The sequence below is a fragment of the Haliotis rufescens genome, unplaced genomic scaffold, assembly GCF_023055435.1.
Source record: "Haliotis rufescens isolate VD_foot unplaced genomic scaffold, xgHalRufe1.0.p SCAF_4, whole genome shotgun sequence".
Classification (NCBI taxonomy): domain Eukaryota; kingdom Metazoa; phylum Mollusca; class Gastropoda; order Lepetellida; family Haliotidae; genus Haliotis; species Haliotis rufescens.
In genome coordinates this window covers 33,194,251-33,221,451 of record NW_025964112.1, presented here as the reverse complement: position 1 = coordinate 33,221,451, position 27,201 = coordinate 33,194,251, and the positions used below count along the sequence as shown (strand labels likewise).

General features: G+C 39.5%; 1 protein-coding gene across 6 annotated transcripts in view; it reads right to left on the bottom strand.

Annotated features, from left to right (window-relative positions):
• Nucleotides 1–26,971, bottom strand: part of LOC124152164 (la-related protein 4-like) — a 60,557-nt gene extending 33,586 nt beyond the window's left edge. For 5 of the 6 annotated variants that reach the window (XM_046524973.2, XM_046524975.2, XM_046524974.2 and 2 more), the window contains exons 1-2: nt 26,930–26,971; nt 368–466 (exon numbers count right to left, since the gene is read on the bottom strand). In XM_046524973.2, coding sequence (XP_046380929.1) covers nt 368–466; nt 26,930–26,956 — 126 coding nt within the window. In that variant the 5' untranslated portion in view covers nt 26,957–26,971. Of the gene's footprint in view, nt 1–367; nt 467–22,420; nt 22,629–26,929 lie in introns of those variants that run through there. The other variant, XM_046524980.2, reaches the window with a different exon arrangement.
• Between the last annotated feature and the right edge of the window lie 230 nt (nt 26,972–27,201).

The window sequence follows — 27,201 nt, the reverse complement described above, 5'->3', positions numbered from 1 at the left end:
AAATACGGTAGCTTGAATATTGCTGTGTGGCGTTTAGGGACCTAACAATCATGTTTATTTCAAGGCTAATACAACACTTACAAGTGTAGCTGTGAAGTTGCTTTCTACATTGTAACAGCATATTAGCAATACTAAAATGTTGCATGCTGTGAACATTGACAACACAGTGTATGGATAATGAGATAAATATACAAAAATATCTACGATTTACCATGAGCAAGGACGTCATTAACTAATATACAAAACAGTTGCCTATCAACTTCATATTGTCACACCACCAGCAAAATGTGTGATTTTAGAAACCCTGGTCACCATCCACATGCAAACTGATGAATCATCTACTGGTGTGAAGTAAAGAGGTACTGACCGGTGTGTTCAGTTGTGGTAACTCAGCTCCCCCGCTGTTTCCCCGGTCGGACGTCATGAGGGCAGCTGAGGTTGCGACCGACACTTCTTTATTTTCCACCTGTAACAAAAATGGTAAGGGTCAAATACAAACATGTCAACAGCCATAGTAAAGGGAGAATTTATTTGAATCAAACTTGAGATGGAAATCAACCAGACAAATACAAGAATCAAGATGTGGGTGGTCAATTTCATTCCTGTTAGTTTCATTTGAGGAGTAAGTGAGCTGGGTATTAACACACAAAAATGTCCTTGGAGTGAGTGAATGAGTTGGGTTTGACTCTGCTTTTAACAGTAATCCAGTTATTTCACGACCTGTCAGCTTAATGTGGGAGGGAAAGCCCGAAGTGATACACGTTTACCACTTCGGTGAAACCCATGAGCAGGTGTATGGTACTGACAAACCTAGAAACATAATCTTGGCGAACCAGGTTTTGAGCCCACAATAATAGGTTTTCTGGGGTGCCCAAGGGACGATCATTTGAGGAACAATGGCCGACACGTTATGCCCTGCAACGATGTGGGAAAGAATGTACATCATTTTCAATGCATAAATTCTGATAAGTGGAACAGATTATCATAATTATATTAATACATAAATGATCTTGACACGATTTCATTAGATCTATATCAGGTAATTGATATGCAAATTAAGAATTATCTGATTGTTTTCTTTGTCCAAAACTAGAAATACATGCTTGCCATTAGATTGTTGAATGATAGCTTTTGATTGCATGGTAATTCTAATTGCGGTGAATGGTAGTGAGGTATGGGTATGGGTATTCTGATAAACTGCCTAAAAACGTACAAAAATTATTTCTCATACTTGCTCTGCAGCTTAGGAAGTGTACTCCAGCATACAGGTTCTACAGGGAGACTGGCAGAATTGTGATGTGTATGATGTTATTGGTACCAAATGGTGTCAGGTACAAATAGAAATATGCTTACTAATGTTGTTTACTTAAACCTTTCTATCCATACTAATAATTATCAAACTAAGAGGTTATTGTATACTAGAAGTATTTTGGATAATTGTGGCTTGGGTCATACATGGCACAACCTGCCAGGTCTTAGTAAGCATTGGTTATTCTTTTAACATGTTCCAGTTGAAGAAAGATTTAAAGATCAGGTTTAACAAAATTGGCATCTGTTTTCCAAAGGTAAAAATATGTTCCCGTTCAAAACGAGAACTTGGATCAGAAACATATTTACGATTTATGTCTGACAGTTTTTGCTTGAATTTTTTTTAGATTGATTGCTATTCAAAAGACATTGACTTGTTCGGTTGAACTGCTGGTAAGTGAGGTAACATAAGATGTCCAAACTGGTAAGATAATGATGAAAACCTAGGAATTTCTTTTTAAACAGCTGGCATATTGTACTTGAGCAAAATCATAAACCAAACAATCATCCAGGTCTAGGGAAGATGTCCCACTCATGTTAACCTCCACACTTGATGCCAAGAGCCAAGATAAAATGACATATAAGGGTGGCTGAAAACTGAGCCAAAAGATGTACAGTACACATGTTTGCATGTATTAAGCTCAATACTTTCCATACTTATGGCTGAATTTGAACCAAATACACATATATGCAGCAGACTTCTGCAGGCATCAAAGGCAGCATCGAAGAAAAGCCATGAACAGGAAGACCTTCAACTTCCACCACTAAGGAAAATGTTGATCATATACAGTGATTATGGGTGATCCACGACTCACCACACTCACCGACCAATACAGTAGGCATATCCCACGAGAGAGCTGAGAACATTCCGAGATATGAACTGGGGATTGCTGGTTTCCAAGGCTTCGGATTCCTGATCAGTAACATCTTTTGAAGCAGGCCCAGGTAATGTATCCGGGTCAGCATGAAGACAGCCTGCATCAACTCAAGGTCGACATTATGACAGCCTGCATCAACCTAAGATTGACATTATGACAGCCTGCATCAACCTAAGGTCGACATTCTGAGAGCCTACATTAACCTAAGGTTGACATCCTGAGAGCCTGCATCAAGCCTGCATCAAGGTGAGCATGACGACAGCCTGCATCGACTCAAGGTCAGCATGAAGACAAGCCTGCATCGACTCAAGGTCAGCATGAAGACAAGCCTGCATCGAGGTCAGCATGAAGACAGCCTGCATCGAGGTCAGCATGAAGACAGCCTGCATCGAGGTCAGCATGAAGACAGCCTGCATCAAGGTGAGCATGACGACAAGCCTGCATCAAGGTCAGCATGAAGACAGCCTGCATCAAGGTGAGCATGACGACAGCCTGCATCGACTCAAGGTCAGCATGAAGACAAGCCTGCATCAACTCAAGGTCAGCATGAAGACAAGCCTGCATCAAGGTCAGCATGAAGACAGCCTGCATCAAGGTCAGCATGAAGACAGCCTGCATCAAGGTCAGCATGACGACAGCCTGCATCAAGGTCAGTATCAAGGTGGCCTGCATCAAGGTCAGCATGAAGACAGCCTGCATCAAGGTCAGCATGCAGACAGCCTGCATCAAGGTCAGCATGAAGACAGCCTGCATCAAGGTCAGCATGAAGACAGCCTGCATCAAGGTCAGCATGAAGACAGCCTGCATCAAGGTCAGCATGAAGACAGCCTGCATCAAGGTCAGTTTCAAGGTGGCCTGCATCAAGGTCAGTTTCAAGGTGGCCTGCATCAAGGTCAGTATCAAGGTGGCCTGCATCAAGGTCAGTATCAAGGTGGCCTGCATCAAGGTCAGCATGAAGACAGCCTGCATCAAGGTCAGCATGCAGACAGCCTGCATCAAGGTCAGCATGAAGACAGCCTGCATCAAGGTCAGCATGAAGACAGCCTGCATCAAGGTCAGTATCAAGGTGGCCTGCATCAAGGTCTGCATCAAGGTCAGCATCATGAAATCTTGACAATCTTTTGTGAGTGGCATATCATAGAATCATAGAATAAATTGTCGGTGTGGCCATCAATGGAACTCAAGGCCAGCAATATTACAGATGGCATCATGGTCCGCAATGTGAGAGCCAACTTGGTCAGCACCATGACAGCAAATCTCAGTTGACAACTCAAGGACAGTAACATGAGAGGTTGTACCAAGGTCAGGGCTACCTTTTCAAAACCAGAATCCACATGATGTTTACCTCCTAGTTTCACCCTACGTAGAACAATATCTGAATCATAACCCCAATATAATTCATAACACCGGTCCTTGGTAAGGTTGACTAGATTGGCACTGACTAATCACTGTTGACATCAAACACTGTCTTAAAACAAAAACATCAAGACATAGCTGAGGGATACAACTCGGCATAACCAACTGAAGCATGCCCCCCTAGTCCTCCCATGGATCTTTACAAGGCAAAGAGTTGAGTAATCATAATAATCAATCATGAGTTTCACTCTAAATTCAAATGGTGTTTTGCCAGCTAAAATACACAGCCTCATCTATCCTCAGAAGATTGCGACAGAGTCCACAGCTATCCACAGGTCTTGAAACCATGGATAATTAAAACAGAGGCTTTTACAGGGTGTGTGGAAATATACCTATTGTCAACTGTCGACGCCCAGTTAACGATACGCATAATTTGCAGATCCTGCTGTCAACCAAAGTCTGCACGTTGAAATTTGTTTGTTATATTTATTTGTTGTTTAACGCCGCACTCATGTTTTCTGGTTCATTTCGCAATTTTGATTGGGACTATGCATAGACTCTTGTTCAAGCCTAGTTAAGCAAGCATGGGAACTGGACATAATACTCATTTAACACCCTTGCCTCAGGAAGATGGAAGCATATTGATCACCAATAGATGAACTGAGGCTTAAAAAAGGGGGACTATCTCTGCTATGCTTAGCACAAGTAAAATATGATTAGGATAAGGACAACACATTTTCAGGATGTTTTGTTCACGAGGAGGAACCAAACTATTCCAAAAAAAATATTGATATTGATATTGAAACTGTATATGTTAGGTATAAAACTCAACAAAAGGAAATGATGAAATCGTACTTCATAAAACAGGAAGTAATAGCGAAATGGATGGCCCTATCTAACAAATTATTTCTGAGATGCCAACCTCCTGATTGTGCAAGTCTAATTTGACAAATGTTGCACCATAAATGGAGTGAGTGAGTGAGTTGGGTTTAACGCAGCTTTTAACAGTATTCCAGTTATATCACAGCGTGTCAGCTTCATGTGGGAGGAAAGCCCGAAGTGATGCAGGTCCCAGACATTTACCACTTCGGTGAAACCCACGAGCATGGGTATGGTGCTGACAAACCTAGAAACATAATCGGGGCGAACCGGGATTCGAACCCACAATCATAGATTTCCGGCGTGCCCAAGGGACGCAACTCTGCACAGCGAATCGCGCGCCTTAGACAACTGGGCCACCCGTGCCCCCGCACCATTAATGGAGCACCAGCCATATAATCAAATGTAATGAACTACGAAAACATTGACACCATTTTATTTGATATTAATGTCAGAGAAAGACACCATTGCAGTGGCAGAAACTAACATTTTCAGTCCACTAGTCCTTATAATAATGATAACAGAGCAAAACCCATAAAATGTCAAATTTCTACTAGTCCTTATGATACCTTAACTGTTGGGCAGTTTCCCAAGGTCTACAGGACTAGCGCCAATTTCAAATGCTTGATTGGTACTATGATTAAAATATATCTCACCTAATTTTCATTCAATGTATGAAAATTCTAGGTGTGTAAAGCAGAATTTGGCGCTTTTTTGACACAACATAAAATGGCTGCTTTTACCATGTAAACAATGCCTTCAATAACCAAAGAGTTAAATAATTTTATGGTGCATTTTGATTGGACAAGACATGCATCGGTTTGGCATCAATTTTACTTCATCAAATACCCAAAGATTTCAAAAGAAAAATATTTTCAATATTGGACATGTATTTTTCGATTATAATGTAATTATTTCTCTTCATCTCATCTCAGAATTACACAATAAAAGATGCAAAAACTCCTTTGTTACAGATTTATCAGTAGAGTTGAACAAGATTCAACCAACAGGGTACTTGGGCATGGTTTACATATGTAATATACTCTTCCAAAAAAGAAACTTGACACTGACTTTCAAAATGTAATATAATGCGATTGTTTCAAAATAGGACACAGAAACCATAATTGAATCACTGTTTGAAGATCAATGTACACAATGTTCAAAACATTAATCGTGTCACCTAGACAGACACACGTACACGATACAGTTAATGTCACAGGGGTACAGAAAATGTCAGTATCGGTTGTGCCCACCACGTGCATCAATCACCGCTTGACACCGACGACCCATAGATGCAATCAAGTTGTCAATAACACGCTGTTGGATGTGCTGCCATTCATGCTTAAGTGCATCAAGAAGCGCCGGAAGTGTTTGGGGCGGTGGATTCCTTCTGCAAACGCGTTGATCCAACTCGTCCAACAGATGCTCAATCGGGGACAAATCCTGGATTGTCCAAATGTCTGGATGTTGTTGTGCTGTAAGAAGTCCTGACAAACACGTGCAATTTGCGGTTGAGCGTTGTCCTGCTGGAACTGTCAGCCATGAACGTTGACGTGAGGAAGAACGTAAGGCTGTAGGATCAAGTCTCTGTAACGCACACCTGTCAATGCACCTGCCACATGCACGAGAGGCGTCCTACCACCGTGATGAATTCCGGCCCATACCATGACACTCCCGCCCCCAAATGGGACAACCTGCTGCACACAGTTGGGGGCGTAATGTTCACCCCGACGTCTGTAGAAACAGCACATGTGAGTAGGAAACGGGACTCGTCAGTAAACAGTACATTTCTCCACCTTGCACGTGCCCATCTAACCCTCTGTTGGCACCAAAGCAGACGGTCCGCCAGATGACGTGGGGTCAATACATGACGTCGAACAGGCCTCGTGCAAAAAGTCCAGCCTCCCTCTGTCTGTTGCGTACCGTTTGATCTGATATTCTGCGTACCCCAGGGATCTGTGTGGTTGTAGACGTGGCTGTGGTAGTGCGGTCTTGGAGGTGTCGCAGCCGGATGTATCGATCTTGTGCTTGGGTTGTCACCCTTGGTCTTCCTGACGTTGGTCTGTCGTCAACTCTGTTGGTGTTGTTGTATCGGGTCCACAGTGCGGAGATTGTCTGTCTGGATACATCAAAGTGCCTGGCCACTTCTTGCTGAGTTGCTCCAGCTTGTAATCTCCCAATGGCATTGTTCCGTTGAGCTGCATTCAGTCTTGGCATTCTGTCACCGCCTCTACTGCCGTTATAAGGACTGTATGAACAGCCGTTGATGTGGATTTTTATACCCATTCAGCAGGGGGGCCTGCATGCCTAAATGCAGGATCCTGTGCTGAACGTTTTTTACAGGCGGTTGCTTTGGATGAAGCTACGTTTATGTGCTTTGCATGTGTTTTCGCGAATAATAGACACATCATCTTTGTTTGTCTTATTTGGTTCTCATTTAACATGTTTAATGTAATTATTTTAGATATTTGGCAAAAAGTGGTTTTACATCTATGTGAAGTTTCTTTTTTTTTAAGAGTATATATTCAGTTTTAGTTATAAATAAAATGAAAAAGTTATTCATTAACCTGTTCATGAATATGAAGTTACAATATTGACTATTACACACCAAAGGAATACATACATGTTGAAGTTACATTTACATTTCATCTTCCAACACTTGCCTAAAGGAAAGAAATATTGAATACAACATTATGAATGTATCAATTTCTTATGTAAACAATGTTAAAAAAACCAGGAGATTATCAATGGTTCATACATTTTGTATGCAAAATCTACATTGAAACTGTAAACAGCAGTATCTAATTGCTAATATGTACTTTCATTCACCTACCTTCACCAAACATGTACAACAATGTTGATGTATGGCATCACTACCAGCAGACTTTTACAAAATTGTGTGTTCACTGACAACAGTACGTTGGACTTACAAGGGGGAGTTTCGTTGATTCTGGGATCGTCCTGACAACAACCACTCAGAAAAACAACAAAATCACGCAATTTTTCAACATAACGAAATGCCACACCTGTCCGAAAATGAGCGTCTGCGAGCCATTGGTATGCTTGAAGCAGGATCGAGTCAACGTGATGTTGCAAGACAATTTAACGTCCACAGAAAGACCATTTGGTGTTTATGGCAACGTTGGCAACAGACGAATGCAGTCAGAGACCACGTGTAACCAATAATCAACAAGACAACTGGATTCGAACAACACACCTACGAAATTGATTCCAGCCAGCAACAGTGACTGCAAGAAGCATCTCTGGCCTTCAATGAATATCTTCACAAACCATACGTCGTTGCCTCAGATGTGCAGGGATTGTCGCCAGAAGACCCGCCAGACGTCCCATTTTAACAGGAACCCACCGCCAAGCACATGCTGGACAGACATGCAGTGGGGACAAGTTCTATTCACTGGCGATTCTCGTATTCACCTCAGCCACAGGGATAGACGGATTCGAGTGTACCGACGTCGAGGTGAACGTTACGTCAATCATTGTGTCATGGAAGAAGATTGGTTCGGGGGCGGCAGCGTTATGGTAGGGGGTGGGATTACAGCAAGACAGAGGACCCGTTTGATAGAGGCAGAGGGAAATCTCAATGGACAGCGCTACCCAGACGAGATCATCAGCCCTGTTCTACCGTTTTTGCATTGTCATTTCCCAGGCATTATCTTTCAACATGACAATGCCTGGCCTCATATTGCTAGACTTGTTCAGGATTCTCTTCAACAAAACAATGTGAATGTCATCCCCTGGCCGGCTCGCTCCCCTGATCTCTCACCAATCGAGCACATGCGGGATGAGATGGATCAGCCCTTTCTACTTCAACCACATGTTCCACAGACACTCCAGGAACTTCGAAACATGCTCCAGCAGATATGGACAGTTATCCCACAGGACTTTGTGCAACGCATGGTCCATTCCAGGAGACGAAGATGTGTTGCTTGCATCGCAACCCGAGGTGGACACACATGCAAGTGATTTGTAATTGACATTTTGGCATGTTCATGTTTTTTTTTAATGAAATCACGCATTTTCTGAAGTCAGTATGGCAAATTAAACCATTTGAACACTTACAGGAGTCTTTTATCTGTTGCAAACCGAAATTATTTCAGATTTGGTAAAAACATAACTTTGCATTAAATCTTATTCAATGTCACAGGAACTTTTGTTGTTCAGTATATTTTAAAAAACATTAACAATTCTAGGGTTATCAGCAATGTTTAAGTATGATCATTGGTGATTTGATAAAAGAGATACCAATGATCACTAATCAAAATTATTTCTCCAAGTAAATATACCCAAAACTTGGATTTCTAAACATATTGTAAATGATATGAATGACGATTAGTAATGTGTAAAAAATGGCGCCATTTACAATGTTCCTATCTTTCAGGTCATTTTTAGTCCTTTCGCTTTGCATAAAATGACAGTGGATGATATCACAGAACAGCAAATTTCCCACAGAATACAAAACTGAAGCGTATTTGGGTGCATGAACGTTGAATATTATTCTGCTTCACTTCTACTTATCTCTGAGAGAGATGGGGGGTTAATAATGTATGTGTAATCCCTTTTCAGAAACAGATACTAAACAACCAACTCTAGCACATCATTTATTATACACTGCAAGGTAAGTTACATTGGCATGGTGAAGTCAAGATTTCAAAGGTATTATGTAACATTGCTGTTACAAGAGAAAATTTATTTATTAATAGGTTTCTATGAGTTACGCTCCAAGATCAATTCAATTTCAACAGAACATATCATTTTTCATCAAGGGATTAACCACAGTATCATGGTCACATGGTACAAGATCACAATCAAAATATGCACACAATAGCAAGACGAAGCCTCTTTTCATTCTAGGCTAATATGTCAAGACAAAATAGGACTGGGCTAAATGCAGGTTAATCATGGAGATAAATCAATGCAAATACAATAAGGTTACAATTTAGGATTCAGTTTCGAAAATGCATGTTGAAATGGCACAGGTATTATTTTCTTCAAAAATTTTCCTTATTTTGACTGTTCTGAACCACCAATAGAAAAGCAGGTAAAAAGAAGAAACAAATGTCGACTAAATGTTTAAGTCCCAAGGAAAGAATCTCATCCAACATCTCGACATAATACAACAGAAAATCCATCTCCCTTCATATCTATGGTCTCAACAACGCAAATGACATTATAATATTCTGCAGAATCTTAGTTTTAGGTTTTGCTGTTCTGTGGGAAGGACAAAATATAATGAGCATGTGAATGTTGCTAAGCATGCTTGATGCTCATTCAGCAAATAATCCAGTTATCTGACAAGCAATCTCAATAACATCAGATCTTTTACTCCGGACGATACCAGTCTGCCATCTTCCAGAGGCAAGGGAGTTAACGACTCTATAAGTATAGTTTCCACCCCTGCCGAAGTCTGCATGAAGATATATAGACACCTACATAGGACAAGGTCATGGAATTTACCATCCAATCCCAAGGATGCATGATTCCTAAGCCAATAAGATGTTAGCTTTCTAAATAATTTTGGCAATCATAAATCTCAGAAAGAGAAACCACTATAAAACACATATATATCCTCAACATATCCTTTTGAGTGTAGATGCAACAGCGCTCAGAAATGACAGGATGTGTCAAATATCCACCAACAAATAGTGCAACTTTGTTTTTGTAGTCAAAATTTCATGACTAGAAGGTTAACCGACATATACTTGTGTAACAACACAGTTGGGTCGCAATAAATATTTATCCCAATACTATGGATGTGTTATAATACAGTACTTTATTTCACAATTTGATATCCTTTCATTTTGCAGGTGATTCACAACCCTGAATCATTTATTAAATTTCAGAGATCAAGGAAAAGATATAGGGCTGAAACATTGTATGCACTGTGAATGTTATTCTAAATTTACATACAAGTGTCTTGTGGATGGAAATTGACAAGAAACCACGAGTTTGTTATCTTGATTGTGCTAGTACATGATTGGTGCACCTTCAAAGGATCTTCCTTTTTGTGACCTGATGAGTTTTTCCCGCCTTTTGTTAGGCACCACCTTTATAGTATTTTGTCTTTTTTGAGCATTCCATGCAGGTAGAGTTCATTTCAGAAAATGGGAAAATGGGGACCCCTGCCTTTCTAAGATGTGGGGACATTTGATGAAACAAATGGACATGCGCACATTTAAAAGAATTCAATGAACTTTGCCACTTCACCTGCTTTCGTGTCTCAGATGCAACAACAAGCTGATGGCCTTGTGACAGTGATACAAGACAGAAAAATGAAAGCTAAAAGCCAATTGGGCCTAGAAATTGAACCAGCCAATGAAAACATTTGTTACCATGGTGACATTGCAATGGTCAAATCACTCAATAGGTATCCCTAAACCTATGGTTGCTGGATGCTTACTGAAGACCTTAGAGAGAAATGATTAATGTATTCCAATCGTTAAGACATGTTTATTTTCAATTTATGATGAAGTAAACTTCATGTTCAATTGAAGTCAATAGCTGAAGGTACAATAAAAACATACTTCACTTTTTGGACATTTTGTTGCACCCTTTTGGCCCAATGATATTGATTGATATGTGATACCCTTCTGCGTGAAGATGAAGATCAGAGGACACCTACATAGGTCACGCCAGTAATGCTGTAATGATACAGCAATACAGTATATGCAAAACCCATGATACAGTAATAGATTTCATTACAAGTGATATTGGTTTTAGAACATGCGAATAATAACAAACTTTTCCAAAACCAGCTTATGCAGAAACTCATGGATGGACGTGAATCATTCATCAGGATATTGCATTCGAATTGAACCTGAAACATTTACTCGACAATAGTGATAGATATAAGGACACCTCCCTAAAAAAACTAAAATTCTACTTGAACTCAACATAAGACATTTGATAGACAAACTGAGACAGGCTAGCAATTTGCATCTCTGAAATCTGGCAGTATTGTTAATGAAATTATTATAAAACCATCAACATCCCTTTCCCAGAGTTAACTGCTGGCAAAACCTCGGTCCATCTCTTACTGACCTTAGATATGTCAGTAAGTCATCCTGGTGTGGGTCAAAACACAGACTCAATGTGGTAAACAGGCAGCAAGCAGCAGCATAAAAGGAGCTTTGAGTAATCATACACATGCAACCAGTGGTATCCTAATATCAAGCATCAGTAGTTGAGTAACACGCCAGCTCATCAATACTACTACTGACCAATCTCATCTCAAGTCACTGCCCATGTGCTGTAATGAAACTGTAAACAGTGCTGGTGGGCTGAATCAAGACGCCATCTGGAGAGCTGGTCAGCCCAACTAATCTAGCTGGCCTCAGTAGTCAAGGGAGATTACCTCATGAGCGTACTGTTCGCATCTAGAAGATTAGGTAGCTATTGTGCCATTTCCTGCTCATACAGCCTCCAGCATATATCCCTCCAGCCATTTCACCAGATTAAGATTTTAGAGGATTATGAAAACAATTTACAATCAATATTCAAAAGATATATGCTCAAATCTCCATAAACCATTGTATAACAGGATTCAATTATCAACAAATAACACTGAATTATGATAAATACAAATCATTGCTTAACAATCATATGGGAAAGTATGTATTTTCAAAAAGGTACTCCCAACAATTAATCAAGGAGGACTGCAATGGGACAGTTTTAGGCTGACAACAGGTCAGAGGCAATGATAGTTTCTCCCTGTCAGTTTGAAAGGGTCAACCCTCTCTGCTGTCATCTTGGTGAAAGTAATGAATTAGTAAGACATGGTATTCATACATATCCCCTTGTACAGGTTGTGACCCACATATGAAGGACACATTCAAATATACATCATAACATTAGGCCAAAGGAAATAACTGGCATTCTGACTGCATGGATTTCAAAATAATAAGTAAGATTCAGTAAACATTGTATCTTAAAAATCATTTTAATGTTAATAAATTCTTCAGGTTGCAACTTCAGGTAGGTTGTAAGTAACTGTTTCTCAAAGCTTTAAAAACCTAATGTCACTGCTTTAATGTGCTGAAAGTAAATCCCCGCATTATGGTCATTAGGACAGATTCATTTCTTAACCTTGATCATCAGTACAACGGTTTATCAGAATTCCATTCTGCCATTGGTTACTGATTTTTTACAAGGAATTCCACCCAGTAAAGGCAATTGTTTTGGTTTTTCCTCAACTGTTTTGTGTAATGCATATTCAGCTGGCAATATTAATCCAGAATATGTAATAACAAATCTTGCCAATGAATGTCAGTCATGGATTTAAGTTTTCTTATCACTGTTCTTCACTATGTTAAGTTCTACATTTGAAGTAACAAATATCTGCTGACTCATGGTTCACAAGACAACCCCGAGAGACACTCCAATTTAACCCAAGCATTGGGTGATACATATATATTACGCAATGTCAAGAAGAGTACTCTCAGTACAGAACACATATTTGATTCTCAGAATCGCAACATGATTCAACTGAAGACAGAAACATGAACATGTTGAAACCAATCTCAATCATGGAAGATAGGTTTAGGCAATACACCCACACAACAAAATGGCTGTGTTTTGTCACAACATGCACAAGTCATGATTTAATATATATTCATAATTTGGTGGAATTTCAAAGTTGGTTAAGTTTGGTTAGGGTTGAAGAGTATAATTTCATTACAACTATGATTACAGGTATTCTCATGTTTCCCGTTTTTTTGTAATGCAAACATATTTTGTGATCCCTGGTAGTTCAGCTGCGGTATGTGTATTGGGATAGACAGCATCCGTGGAAGTATAGCATCAGACATGCATCACAACAGCAATACACATCAACAAATCATTACACATGTACTTGACTTCAAGTACATAGACATTCCAGGTAACAATGGTCAAGATCATGGTTCACACTGACCTAGTTTTTCAGAAAATGACAAGGGATGATAAACTGAAGGACAAACTGTAATTGCAAGAACATCGTAAATTAAACAGCTCACTGACAGATGTCACAAACCTGCAGCATAACATCACAAAAAATGTTAACACCACTTTGGAGGACGAAAATATATGCTCATAAGGGATAAAAGAAAAACTTTGATTCACCCAAAAATGTGCATATTATTTCCTTGCCAACATGGATGTGGATATTACTTATTAGCAAAGATACCAAAATTAGTGTACTTAATCATCAATGAGAAGTATCGCTTTAGCTTTTCCACTTACAGGTAAATACATGTTTTAATTGATTACAATGAGAGATGTCCCCTTCTGTATGACATCAAACATATTTCATGCCATGTGGTATACCTGAACATTGACATGATTAAGTTGGTTCTGGCAATGAAAAGGAAAATGGCTCACGACCAACATATTCCACATTTTTAACTCAACTTGAAATTACAGATTCTGTCACTAATGTTATTCAAAACCCATTGCCTAGTCTCAGTCACTTCACAATAATATATAATTCTTGACAGATGCTATTCCCAAAATTAACAAGTTCCATAGCCAACGAAAAACTTCATTACACATTCATAATGTCCATAAGATAATCTATGTTTCATAAATTCCTAATTATACCTGAGTATCAAAATAATGCACAACAGTTCTGACATGGGTCATTGTCAGCAAAATTTCAGCAAAATCAAGCAGACTAAATACTGTAGGCATTAATAGGTGAGGTACGGAAAGACAGGTAACAGATCGCATGAGTATCAATCTACAACAGGAAGGTGGAATGTCACACATATATATAAACAAAAGAGGCCCAACTGACAACTGTGGAGTCACCCATCAGTACTGACCTATGTAGGATGTTGAAGCACCCAAGTCACCTATACAGACATGCATGAAGTACTGGAGCTGTGCACCAGCAAGAAATCACCGCCTCTTGTCTTTACAAATTCCCTGGTAACTATTGACAATGTTCAGAGTGGTACCTAAAAAGCACTCAAAACATAATTATATGGCATCTGCTCTTCTGTAACAACCCCAACCATTTTTAGTTTCAACAGCAAAATTACCAGTGGCATAGAGGCTATAAAAAGCAACCTTCACTTGAGATGACAATATAGATGTAGCATCCAGACCAAAAAATAAGATGGAAACTATACACCTCTTCCTCAGCTTCGTAATGCCATGAGACCAAATTATTATTCCAATAGTTGCCGACACCTGTTGCCACCTTGTTTCTTCTTCAGGTCAGTCATAAAGTGTTAAACAAAACTACCAATGACGATACTTGTGTTTCTCTACCTACAAGATATTTCCTGGAAAGAATAACTCTACCATCACATTCCTGCACTCCTCTGGCATTGGGCCAACCTGTTATGTCCCAGGTAAACAAACGGTAAACACGGGCACTCACCAAAAAGTGCACACTCTCGTTCAATGACAGGCCTATTACAGGGAAATAAAGCCACAGAAAGAAGGAAAATTTAAACTTGCATGTTCCAACACAGATCTAGATTCTGCCTCCAGCTGCTCTTGCATCAGAGAAGCAGAAATAGGATTAATGTGGAAAGAGGAGTCACATGTTTTGAGGATTCATTAATAGCAGAGTCATGACGATCTAATAAAACATAAATTATGTGTTTGTGTGAAACAATGCTGACACAAACTAGACAGACATCAACCTAAGAAAATCAAGTCATGTCCCTCAGAACATTGTTTCTCCAGGGTGAACAGCAATGATGTACCGATGCTAAATCTCTTGCATTTAACATGCATATAAATCTGACCTTTTTTAATTTTATCATGTTTGGCATGACATCCAGCACTCGATTATTTAAACTGATTTCACTTGCACTGGGTGCATGTTGACATGAACAGCTGGTTGCATCAGACAGAAAAAGGTTGCACCTTGGTCCAATTTTTTTATATGAAAGTTGAAACATTGGCCTCAATAAGTAAAATCTTAAATCTGATGTCAGTGCCATGAATAACACATAAAACAAGAATTAGTGATAGAGTATGGTACTGATGTGTGGTCAAGGAAGGGTGATTCAGTCACAAATCTGTTGGGTTTTTTCATTTCTAAATAATAGGTTGCACTGGTGCATGTTTTATATAGCTAAATTGAGCCCTGGACATGGCAACATTATAATCATTATTAAACACTACAGCAGAAATGTATACTTTTAACAATTAATAGCCACTCATCATTTTATCAACATAAATGGCACCTCCCTTAATTTAGCAATTACCTCTTATTCAGTTGGGATAGTTCAATTCTGAATCCCAAATAAACAATACAAACCTTGCCTACATGTCAGACGAAAACATTTCTGAAACATGTGATCACAAGTGTGTACTGGGGTTAAACTTCAATGGACACAGATCAAGTCTTGATCAACATTTCACTTGCCCTTTACTACAGATCACTTACATATCCAGTGATTGTCAATAATGATCATTTTGCAAGTAACATTTGACACTCTGTACCCTTTCAATGGAAATATAAGCCATGAAATCTACCTCGAATGTGAGATGCACTGGGTCACCCGTGGAATTGTTTGTCAAGCAAAATCTGCAAGAAATATGACAAAATGTCAGACCTGAACTACACACCTGCAGAAAGGCTCACCGAATGAAACGGCCATTTCTTTTTAGCCGAATCAGGTATAAATTTCTGAACGTACTTTTATTTTTGTTTCATATACAGAAACTAAAATCAGTTGGTAAGGACATGTTACTACACTTCCCCAGCTTTTGTATCGTATGTCTGTGTTTGCAACCATCTGCAGAAACAGTGATTCACTAAATTCTCAGCAAATATTGGAGGTGTCTCAGGCATTTATCAAACTCAGTTACCCAACATTGGATTCAGTTGTATATTTGTAGAAAAAGCTATGTTGAAATTCAGGATATATGAAAAGTTGAAAGTGTTGACAACTATTCCAGCTATAGGATGGCGAAAAATATAATAATCAAGATCGAGACAGACCATCCAGTGATTGAAATTAGCATCAATCTACGTTATTGGAATACGGTGACATGCATCAACCAAATGAGTGAGGCTTACAACCGAAGCCGTTAGTCGCCTCTTCTAGTAGGTATCAACTTTTAACCAGATCTTCACAGGCTGGTTAACAACTATACCATACCTATGATTTGTTAGTTTGTTGTTTAATGCCACACTCCGCAATATTCCAGCTACATGACAGCAGTCTGTAAATAATGTCTTGACCACACAATCCAGTGATTGATGTCATAAGCATCAATCTACACAATTGAGATTCGATGACATGCGCCAACCAAGTCACCTAGCCTGACCACCTGATTCTATTAGTTGACAAGCATGGGTTGCTGTAGACCTATTCTAACCCAGACCTTCACGGGTCCCAAACCTATGAACATGCTATGGACATAGTGAAAGGTAGAGTTCTTCTAATGCTCGTCACTTGATCATTGTCTTTATTAGTCCAATATTTAAACACTTCATATTGCAGCGTTAGAGATCGGCACTAGTCCTGTAGTCCTTGCCAAACTTCCCAATAGTTAAGGTATCATAAGGACAAGCAGAAATTTGCCATTTTAATGGGTTTAGGTACATGTTATCATTCTAAAGACTAGTTGACTAAAACAGTTTCTATCACTGTATTGGATCATCATCAATCTGAATTGGGGCTCTGATCACATGATCCTGGCATAAGAAAGGGGGCACAATCAAGGGATGCAGCTCTGTACAATCAACTGTGTCTTATTTAACCATGGCCCACCCTTGACAGTGTTATGAGTGAGTGAGTGAGTTGGGTTTTGTTCAACACCGCTTTTAACAGTGTTAAAGTTACATCGCGACGTGTCAGCTTAATGTGGGAGGAAAGCCCGAAGTGATACAGGTCTCAGACGCTTACCACTTCGGTAAAACCCACGAACACAGGTATGGTGCTGACAAACCTCGAAACATAATCAGGGTGAACTGGGATTCGAAACCACAATCATAGGTTTCTGGTGTGCCCAAGAGACGCAAGTCTCCACAGCAAATCGCGGCGCCTAAGACAACTGGGCCAGCCGTGCGCCCTTGATATCAGTGAAGTCATACCAAATGTGTCGAAATATTTTTCCTATTCAAACATTGTGGTTAATCTGCTAAATGAGGAAGACTAAATGCCAAAATCCAATAATATTCAATGTCTGAAAGTACTGGGTCGAGTAAATGATGTCTTCAATGGCACCTGAATCTAGGGGACACCTGGTTTTTTTCTGTAAAATATGTTCATTTCAGAGATTACAAATTAATCTACCCCTCCCCTAACCTTTTTTAATGCTGTACCCAACAATATTCCAGCCACATGACGACAATCTGTAAATAAACAAGTCTGAACCAGACAATCCAGTGATTGATATAATGAACAGGGCTTTACAGTATGTACAAATGTAAAGAATGGATGCAGAAAAAAACAAGCATGAGATACTCATATCATCGCCAATATGACATGACCAGTTGTGTGCAAGGCATCAGCTCCTATGAACTATGTTCACTGGACCCACAGCATGAAATTGGCTGGTTCAGGTGCCACTTGTAAATTGTGTTTTCACAATATTTCACTGTACACCTTGTCCAAGTTCCTTTGTCAAATGTTATACATCTCAATTAGGTAATTATTATTATGGTAACGGTTCTCAGACAACCCTACCTAGATCTTTTTGTAAAATGTGCAAACAGTTTCCGAGATATACTCCAGTCCAAGTACTTGCCAAGGAAACATTCTTAAAAAATCCCAAACTATAAAAAAGGCGCCAGTTCACCACAAGACCTACCTTTGTGCCAAGTTTGGTAAAGAAATACTGTACTGTTTTCAAGCCAAAATCGTTGCTATGGAAACTTGAAAAATATATTTTCCAAAAATGAGAAATTTTCAAAAGGCACCAGTTCACCAAACTTGACATATAGATAGGTCTAGTGATAAAGATATCTCTCATGGTTTTTGAGTTGAGTTAACATGATGGACCAACAGAAAGACGTTGGTGGCAGGGGATAAAAATAGTGCATCCTTCTGGATGCACAGTAATATACATTGTACCAAATTCTTGACAAGAAATATAAAGGCCCTGTAATTAAGGCAATAATCAAATCTTACAGCTCAGTACCCTACATCATTTTAGAACTTTACAAGACCCTCCCATTTCTTGTAAGGACGCTTGAAATTAATTATGGGGGGTGCCCTGGAGCCCCATTTTTGTAAATCAAGGTAAAACTGTGCATGAACATCCCATGAATTTGGGTACAATGACATGCATCAACCTGCAACCTCTTACGACAAGCATGGGTTGCTGAAGACCTATTCCAACACAGATCTTCACAGGCCCCACTCCAAACTTAAAAAAAAAGGGTTAACTTATGAAAAGGACCCTTGACATTTGAACACTGACATTCATAAGGTGTTCTTGTCCTTTATAAGGAACAAACTACATTCACAGTAGCTCTTGCCATGTCGTTGATGTGGAACCTTCAATTGGACTTGTCATTAGGCTTATCTATTGCATATATTTTCAGCAAGTCACAGCTGTTTTCTGGAAGTCCTGGACTTTTAACACTAATAAAATATTGCTTATTCTATTGCAGTTTCAAAAGATGCTAAGTGTCATCTTGACACAAACCTGGGAAACTTAGTTACACCAACCTTTACAGGAAAAGTAGACCCGTGAAGATTCCAGGGTAGGATACGTCTTCAGCAACCCATGCTTGTCGTAAAAGACGACTAATGGGATCAGGTGGTCAGGCTGGCCGACTTGGTTGATGCATGTCATGGATCCCAATTGTGTGGATCAATGCTCATGATATTAATCCCTGGATTGTCTGGTCCAGACTGGATTTTTTACAGACCGCCGGCATATAGCTGAGTGCAGCATTAAACAGCAAACCAACCATGGCAATACACCCACACAACAAAATGGCTGTGTTTTGACACAACATGCACAAGTCATGATTTGATATATATTCATAATTTGGTGGAATTTCAAAGTTGGTTAAGTTTGGTTAAGGTTGAAGTGCATAATTTCATTACAACTATGATTACAGGTATTCTCATGTTTCATATGCGGCGTTAAACAACAAACCAACCCACCAACTACAGGAAAGGTGACATGTCTCTACAAATAATTGTACATGTTATCTCATGTATCAGACATCTGACACATATTTAACATCTTTCTCTTGGCACAAATTGCAACTTTTCCACAAGTCTGAAGCCTGTGTCCAGTGAAATTCTGTTTGGCACAGGAAGTAATCTATATTAGTCCATATAATAACACAAGTTGTACTGAAAATGATGCTTGGAACCATGTTCAGGCAAGCTTTCTTTTTTACAGATTGTGAGCATATAATTATAAATAAATCATTTTTTTATGTGATGTTTACACGATACAAAGCTTTTCCAATGGACCAGAGAAAGGTCACATGAATGCAAAACTGACCTTCATAATTACATGAACACCACAATTTGACATGCATGTTTTTCTAAAGACAACAATCTTGGAATGACTACTTCCACATTCTGAGGAAACCTCTAGGAATTCTCAAGAACAAATACGTGCAGAAGCATTTCTGATAATCTAAATACAACAATCTTGATTTGAGTTTTTGCATATATTGGAAAAAGTCATTCTTGGAAATGCACACCCAAATTATCCATTCAATCTGTGCCTGGACAACAGCAAACTCAAATACTTCACTATCTATTCAAAACATTGTTATTATCCAGAGCTCCTGATAAGCTTTAAGTGTTGTGGGTATTTTACCCATGCATTTTAAAATCATTGGGTATCAGTAATTCTATCTGGGTATTCAAATTTCTGTTACCCACTAGTTTTTACACATGTGGGTATTTAAGTTAAATACTTAGTCTCGTCCCAGCAAAATGTTGTCGAGTTGGTTCGAGAGCTTTATAGGACTCAAAAATACTCCGATACTTCCACAAGAAAGGAAGGCAAATGATCATGATGTAACTGTCATCGTGGAGTTTGGCAAGAATGTCCGTATATAATTTCAAAATAAGTTTGATTTGCTAATCGAATATGCAGGGTTACTTTACAATATTTTGATGATACGCACTAGTTTTATTTTTGTAGCGTATCTGTAATGTTCGTTGCGTATTTGATACACTTGAATTTTATTTCACTGCGAATTTCTGCATTTCTGATGCGTATTTTACGCAGATACGCAGCTTATCTGGAGCTCTGATTATCAGTTTGCACGATCGGCCAATTGATGACAAAAACATAATTGCCATAGGTTCTAATTTTCAACACTATATCTCGGATACTTTTCACTGCACTCATGTCGGCATAATAACTGGTACCATCATTTCAAATCAACATTTGGTACACTCAATATGAATATTTTCCCTTGTGATAAGGTAAATATCCTCCCGGAGGATACCTGTCAAACTGAATATTTTTTAGGTCCGTCCATGATGCCTGTATCCCAGGTACTCAAAGTATCCATGTATCCAAGTAGAAATCACACTGACTGCATACCTGCTACCACTGTGGTGTGAACTGACATAAAAGCATCACAATACAAGTAACATCAGAAGCAAATCAACATCTCAATAACAATACAAAGAGAAATAATACACAAACCAGACATTCACTTGCCTGAAGATATCATCAACATTGAGTCGGAAGACTTGTACATTAATATGCTTTAGTGGGTAACTTATTTTCTGATCAATCAAAATCTGGTCAGTAAACTATCAAGTCCAATGGACCAGACATTCACATCAATTGATCGTATGATTTGTGTGTACGTAGAAGTATGCGAAGTGTTTGAATTGAAGGACGAATGTGAAAGTATCCATGTCATAATACATACTACATTACCAGTATCCTATAATGTGAATATCTTCAACATGGGCATCCAACCCCAATCACTCACAAACAGCATATGACATTCAACCTACCCCATTTGGTGTAGAGGAGCACATACTTCTGATATTCCCAAATATGAATTAGGTTCATTCTTAGAACGTTCAGTAACTATGCCATTTCAAATAGTTGCCTATAGTTCAAAATCTAAATTGTGCACTCATGGGAACACACCTCAGTTCATATGTACAGGAACAGCACAAATTAAATACATTGAACAGAACACATTGAAAAAGCAAAACCCAAAGGTTATAATAAGCTATTTAGTAATGAATAAAACAAGCCATTTGTAAGCCAAAGTTCATTATTATTTCAAAGACGTCTTCTGATCAGCTTACAATTATCCAGACACAAAAGCTTCCTTTCACAATGAATCTTCCAAATAAGCATTTAGCTGCCTACTTGGAGACAGACAGATTAAGTCCAATTTCAAGTTTGTGCAATCAAGATTTTGAGGAAGTGATTTGCATATGTTGATTTGTGTATATATGGTTTGTCTAGAATATTTGATAGTTCATAACGCACCTACTATATGGATATGTCACTTGGCATGCCTATCTATCATGATATCGAGCACCACTGACCAATTTCACTTCACATTTAAGGGTAACTACAATCTAACTTGAACGAACAAGCACCAAACACTGGAGGCCGCCATGTTGGATTCTATATAAAGCATGTTAGCCATTTAGGGTGTCACTGGGACGCACTTGGCCTTCAAGAAATACACATCTTGAACTCTAGAACAGTAAATATTACATCAACAATAATCATAATACCCCCCTGTGCACTCTTTAAGTGTCTCACAAGTTCATAAATGCTGCAATATTGGACAAATATCACGGTACTTTTTCTGCATTAGGCCACATACTGATGAGACTACGCCTGCCTGCATGTTAGTTAGCTATGACTGAAAAATAGGTACAATACGTGTATGACAATGTTTTGCCAGCTTCTGGTTGATACATACCAATTGAAATTCCATGTTTATTATGTAATTTGGAGTTAACTTCGAACGATATGTGCTAGTTTTTATCGCACACGTGACTGCGGTTGTATCGCCGCATATAACATGGCGTCCAGACTCAACACGCTTCCAAGCATATTTCACTCACCTTCTGAAGTGACCTTCCCTGGAATAAATAAAGATATTTTCCAGCAAATGTAGAGTTGGGACACTTCCGCGAATCTAACAATATCGAAATTTCGATAGCTAACTATATATATAACGGCGAAATGCTATTAAATGGGTAGCTAGAGCCAGCTTGATCTGCCACTGAGTGATGTGTAGACTCAGTCACATGGCCTCACATATCCAACATGGCAACCGAGATTATCCCCTAATCAGTCAAGTTGTGTTACTTTTATTTCAAATTTCGAAATGGGACCTAAAATCATTAATATAAATTATGAGCACTTTTAATAATCAAAAAATATTGTTTTTCAATTTTATGCTTCCGTGCGAAAAATTACATATGTCGGATTGATCCACTCTGTTGGCGCGCGTGATGCGGTTCTGGGGCGAATCACTTACAGCTTGATAGCGCTCCGCGAAATGAGATTTTGCATTCATGAACATTGTTATCAGCCTTTTTAATTTCTGTCGAAGAGATCGCACAATCTTCCGGTTTATATTAAAGTAGCAATTAATTCTTTGTCCCATTTTGTATATATGTTTGTTTAAACTGCCACATTAAACAATGCAGTGTGTTGTTATCGGAGAAAGGCGCACCGACTCTGGCCTTTTATGGTTTGGGGGTGTTCTCGCTCGTCCTAAAATTCAATAAAACACCAACTGCCATCCACAGTGATTAGTTTGTCACATTTTAACCTTGTTACCATGGAATTAGAAGTAGGGGGGATGCATTATCATCACTGTCTCAGATTATCTAACACGATCAGTCTAGAACGTAAACCTGGAACAACCCGCGCGAAGCATAACGCTTTCTAGTTAACCCCTCAAGGTCAGGTCAAGTTGGGTCACATATCTCAGGGGGCGGGACCGCCAGCACAACGTGGAGAGGTGATACGTTGCAATGATGCAATAGGTTATTCGTGGAGTTTATTCATAGCTTCATCCAATATTTCTCACTAAAAACAGAATCCGATTACAACAGTGGGGTACATTTGCCTAAGATTGGAGGAACAAAATAAATATGCCCTTTTCTTGAAGACTAAGTTCGATATATATATATATATATATATATATATATATATATATATATATATATCACGGTACTATATATATATAAAATAGATAAACCAGCACCTGTTTAAGACATAATTGACCTCCTAAATCACCTGTTATGTAAGAAAACATAACTGACCCACTAAACATAAAAAAATATACTTTTCTAGTAAATTTCTACATTTGGATGTTGAATTTGGCTCGACGTTTGCTTGGCCAGGAATAAATAAGTGTCGTTTAAAACAATGTTCGGACCACCTTTGGTATTCAACTTTTCAGGTTGAAATTGTTGACCGAGACGACAGGTAAATATGTATTATGCAACGGCATGCAAGGAGAAGCAACATTGTCGCAAAGTGAAGGTCAGCACTGATGTACATGCCATAGCTAATGCAATGTTCAGTGGTAGAATAGGTCTTCAGCAACCCATGCTTGCAGGGTTAGAAATTGGCACTAGTACTATAGTCCTTGCCAAACTGCCCAATAGTAAAGGTGAGTGAGTGAGTGAGTATGGTTTTACGCCGCTTTTAGCAATTTCCCAGCAATATCACGGCGGGGGACACCAGAAATGGGCTTCACACACGGTACCCATGTCGGGAATAGAACCCGGGTCTTTGGCGTGACGAGCGAACGCTTTAACCACTAGGCTACCCGACCGCCCCAATAGTAAAGGTATCCTAGGGACTAGTAAAAAATTGCCATTTTTAAAGGTTTTGCTATGTGTTATCATTATAAGGACCAGTGGACTTAAACTGTTAGTTTCTACCGCTGGCTTGCCGTAAAGGGGGACTATGCTTGTCGTAAAAGGCGACTAACAGGATCGAGTGGTCAGGCTGCTGACTTGGCTGATGCATGTCATCGATCCCAATTGCGTGGATCGATGCTCATGATATTTATCACTGGATTGTCTGGTCCAGAATTGATTTTTTTACAGACCGCCGCCATATAGCTGGAATATTGTTGAGTGCGGCGTTAAACAACAAACCAACAAACAACAAACAAACAACCAATCTTCAGTGGAATGGTTCGTTTTCGCTTTAGGCGAGGTGTCGTTTTCGCCAATCGGTGCCGTTTTCGCTCGGTGACGTTTTGTTCAGGTGCCGTTTTAGCTATTACTATATAATTATATTAGTGAGTTGGGTTTTATGCCGCTTTAAACAGTATTTTAGTTATATCACGGCATGTCCCAAGTCCAAGTCATTTACCACTTACGTATACGAAACCCAGGCGCACGGGTGTGGAGCTGACAACCAAATCTACTTATCGCAATCGGCTAATGTGGTATTCGAACTCACGATCACATGAGAGCCTGGTTAGCAACGGGACACAACTCTGCAAACACACGACACCTGAAACAACTGGGTCGCCCCTGCTCTCACAATATACATCGTCCAGAAAGTAAGCCAAGGGGTACTGAACCTGGACCAGGCAAGTCCCGGAAAACAGTTGTACAATATACAGCATTGCATTTGTACCCCATATGAGGGAGTTAATGGCTTTGAAAAATACTTCAGTTACATAACATCATGCGAATGTCAGAGGAAAGTCCGAACTTGTTAGTTGTTTAACGCCGCACACAAACATATTCCAGCTGTATGATTGCAGTCTGTAAATAATCGAGTCTGACAATCCAGTGATTGACATCATGAACATCGATGTACGTAATTGGGATACGATGCCATGCATCAACCAAGTCAGCGAACCTGACCACCTGATCCCGTTAGTCGCCTCTTACGACAAGCACTGTCATCTCTTACAAGAAGCATTGTCGCCTCTAACGGCAAGCATGGGTTGCTGAAGACCAATTCTAACCCGGATCTTCACGGGTAGGAAAGCTCGAAGTACACGTCTATGACGTTGCCGCTTTTGCGACACCCACAAACATATTGGATTATGGCGCTCCGAAAGGGGCCCTGCTCCAGGTCATGGAATCATGAAGAGAGGAATAATATTATGTGAACAAGAGTATGACCAGACATGTAAACATACTACCATACTGCGATTATCGATTGTATTATACACCCATTACTTTACATGTTAAGCATAATACAGAATGGATATTCGAGGATGGGCATGTATGTATATGCTGTAACTTATCCTTACGATCGCTATTATGTATATATTCAGTTCCCGCGTGCTGAAATTTTCCATACTTTATAATGACCGCACAAAATAATATGTTTCCAATTTCAGTCCATCCCAAAATTGGTACGAAGGCAGTGGTTGGACGGGGGCTGGGGTTCCTTAAATGACTAGTGTATGTTTATAGTGACGCGCAAGAATTTACGCAAAGGGCATAAACCGAAAGATTTCACCAAGCAGTAACCCTCCCAACTTGACCCTTGAAGATCAGGGGTAGAATTGGTCTTCAGCAACCCATGCTTGTCGTAAGAAGCTAATAACGGGATCGGGTGGTCTGGCTCACTGTCTTGGTTGGCGCATGGCATCGTAACCGAATTGCGTGGATCGATGCTCATGTCAATCACTGGATTTTCTGGTCCAGAATCGATTATTTTTCAGACCGCCGTCATATAGCTGTGATATTGCCGAGTGCGGCGTTAAACAAGAAAGTAAGACAACCCTAACCTACCCTGCGTTAATACATCTATAGCCAGGGGTTATGTTTGTTTTTAAAATCGAGGTAGAGGTAGCCGGATGAAGTTTTACAGCTTAAAGTGCGGACATCATATGAAAGTTATGGTGGAACTTATAAGAAACGAGAAAAATGGTTCAGGGTCACAGCTCCAAATTAGGGTTATATGGAAACCGGAAATACACATTTTATTTCATTTGCATCTCGTGCTCGTGCTCGTAAGTGAATATATCCCGTAAGGGATGTAACCGAGAATATATCTTCGGGTAATACAAAAATATTCACTTACGAGCACGAGATGCAAACGGACGTTGCCATGGTGTTCAGCTGTGTGTATAACTTCCGAATTGATCCACTTTTAATTTTACCTCATTTGTATTTTGTAAACAACCCCAGGTCGGGGATAAACATTCATTTTCAAATGCGTGAATGTCCTCAGCAACACTAAGCCGGGACTACCAATCCAAAGGCGATTTTCATTTGTTTTGAGGAAACGATCTTCTCGAAAAAGGTGTTGATAGAAGGTGACGATTTTGTGTAAAAAGATCATTAAAAACTGCACAAATCTCTAGAACTCGAAATGTTTCCAAACAGAAACATCACAAATTAGTTGTTATCCGCCGTTTGGTGTGAAATATACTCAGACTGAGGTAAACTATGTCAAGTAGTAATATGTACACCAAAGTTAACTTTATTCGGAAAGACCTCCGCCCGTATCCCCCCTCCAGGATTTATATCTCCTATGCATAGCCGCCCAATCCTTTTTATTATATAAAGTTTGGAGGGGGGAAACGGGCGGAAGTCTTACTCATCATTCGATTAATATTTGGATAGTTCACATACCTGTCGACGTGGCCTTTCGTATTTCATGGTGAATTCAAGCGAAATCGGCTGTTGAATTCTATTGACATACCATTGCCCACACGACAGGCAAAGCTCGTGCATTTCGAGGCTGCACATTCTTGTTTGATTTGTCCGCTAGGGGGAGAGCCTGACATCGTTTTTATTGTCACGTGTAAAAAACGTTTTGAAATTATTTCTTACTACACCGAATCGGCATATCATGTGTCTGATTTTGTCGTTCATTTTGTTCTGAACCTCTCTGGTGCTATCTA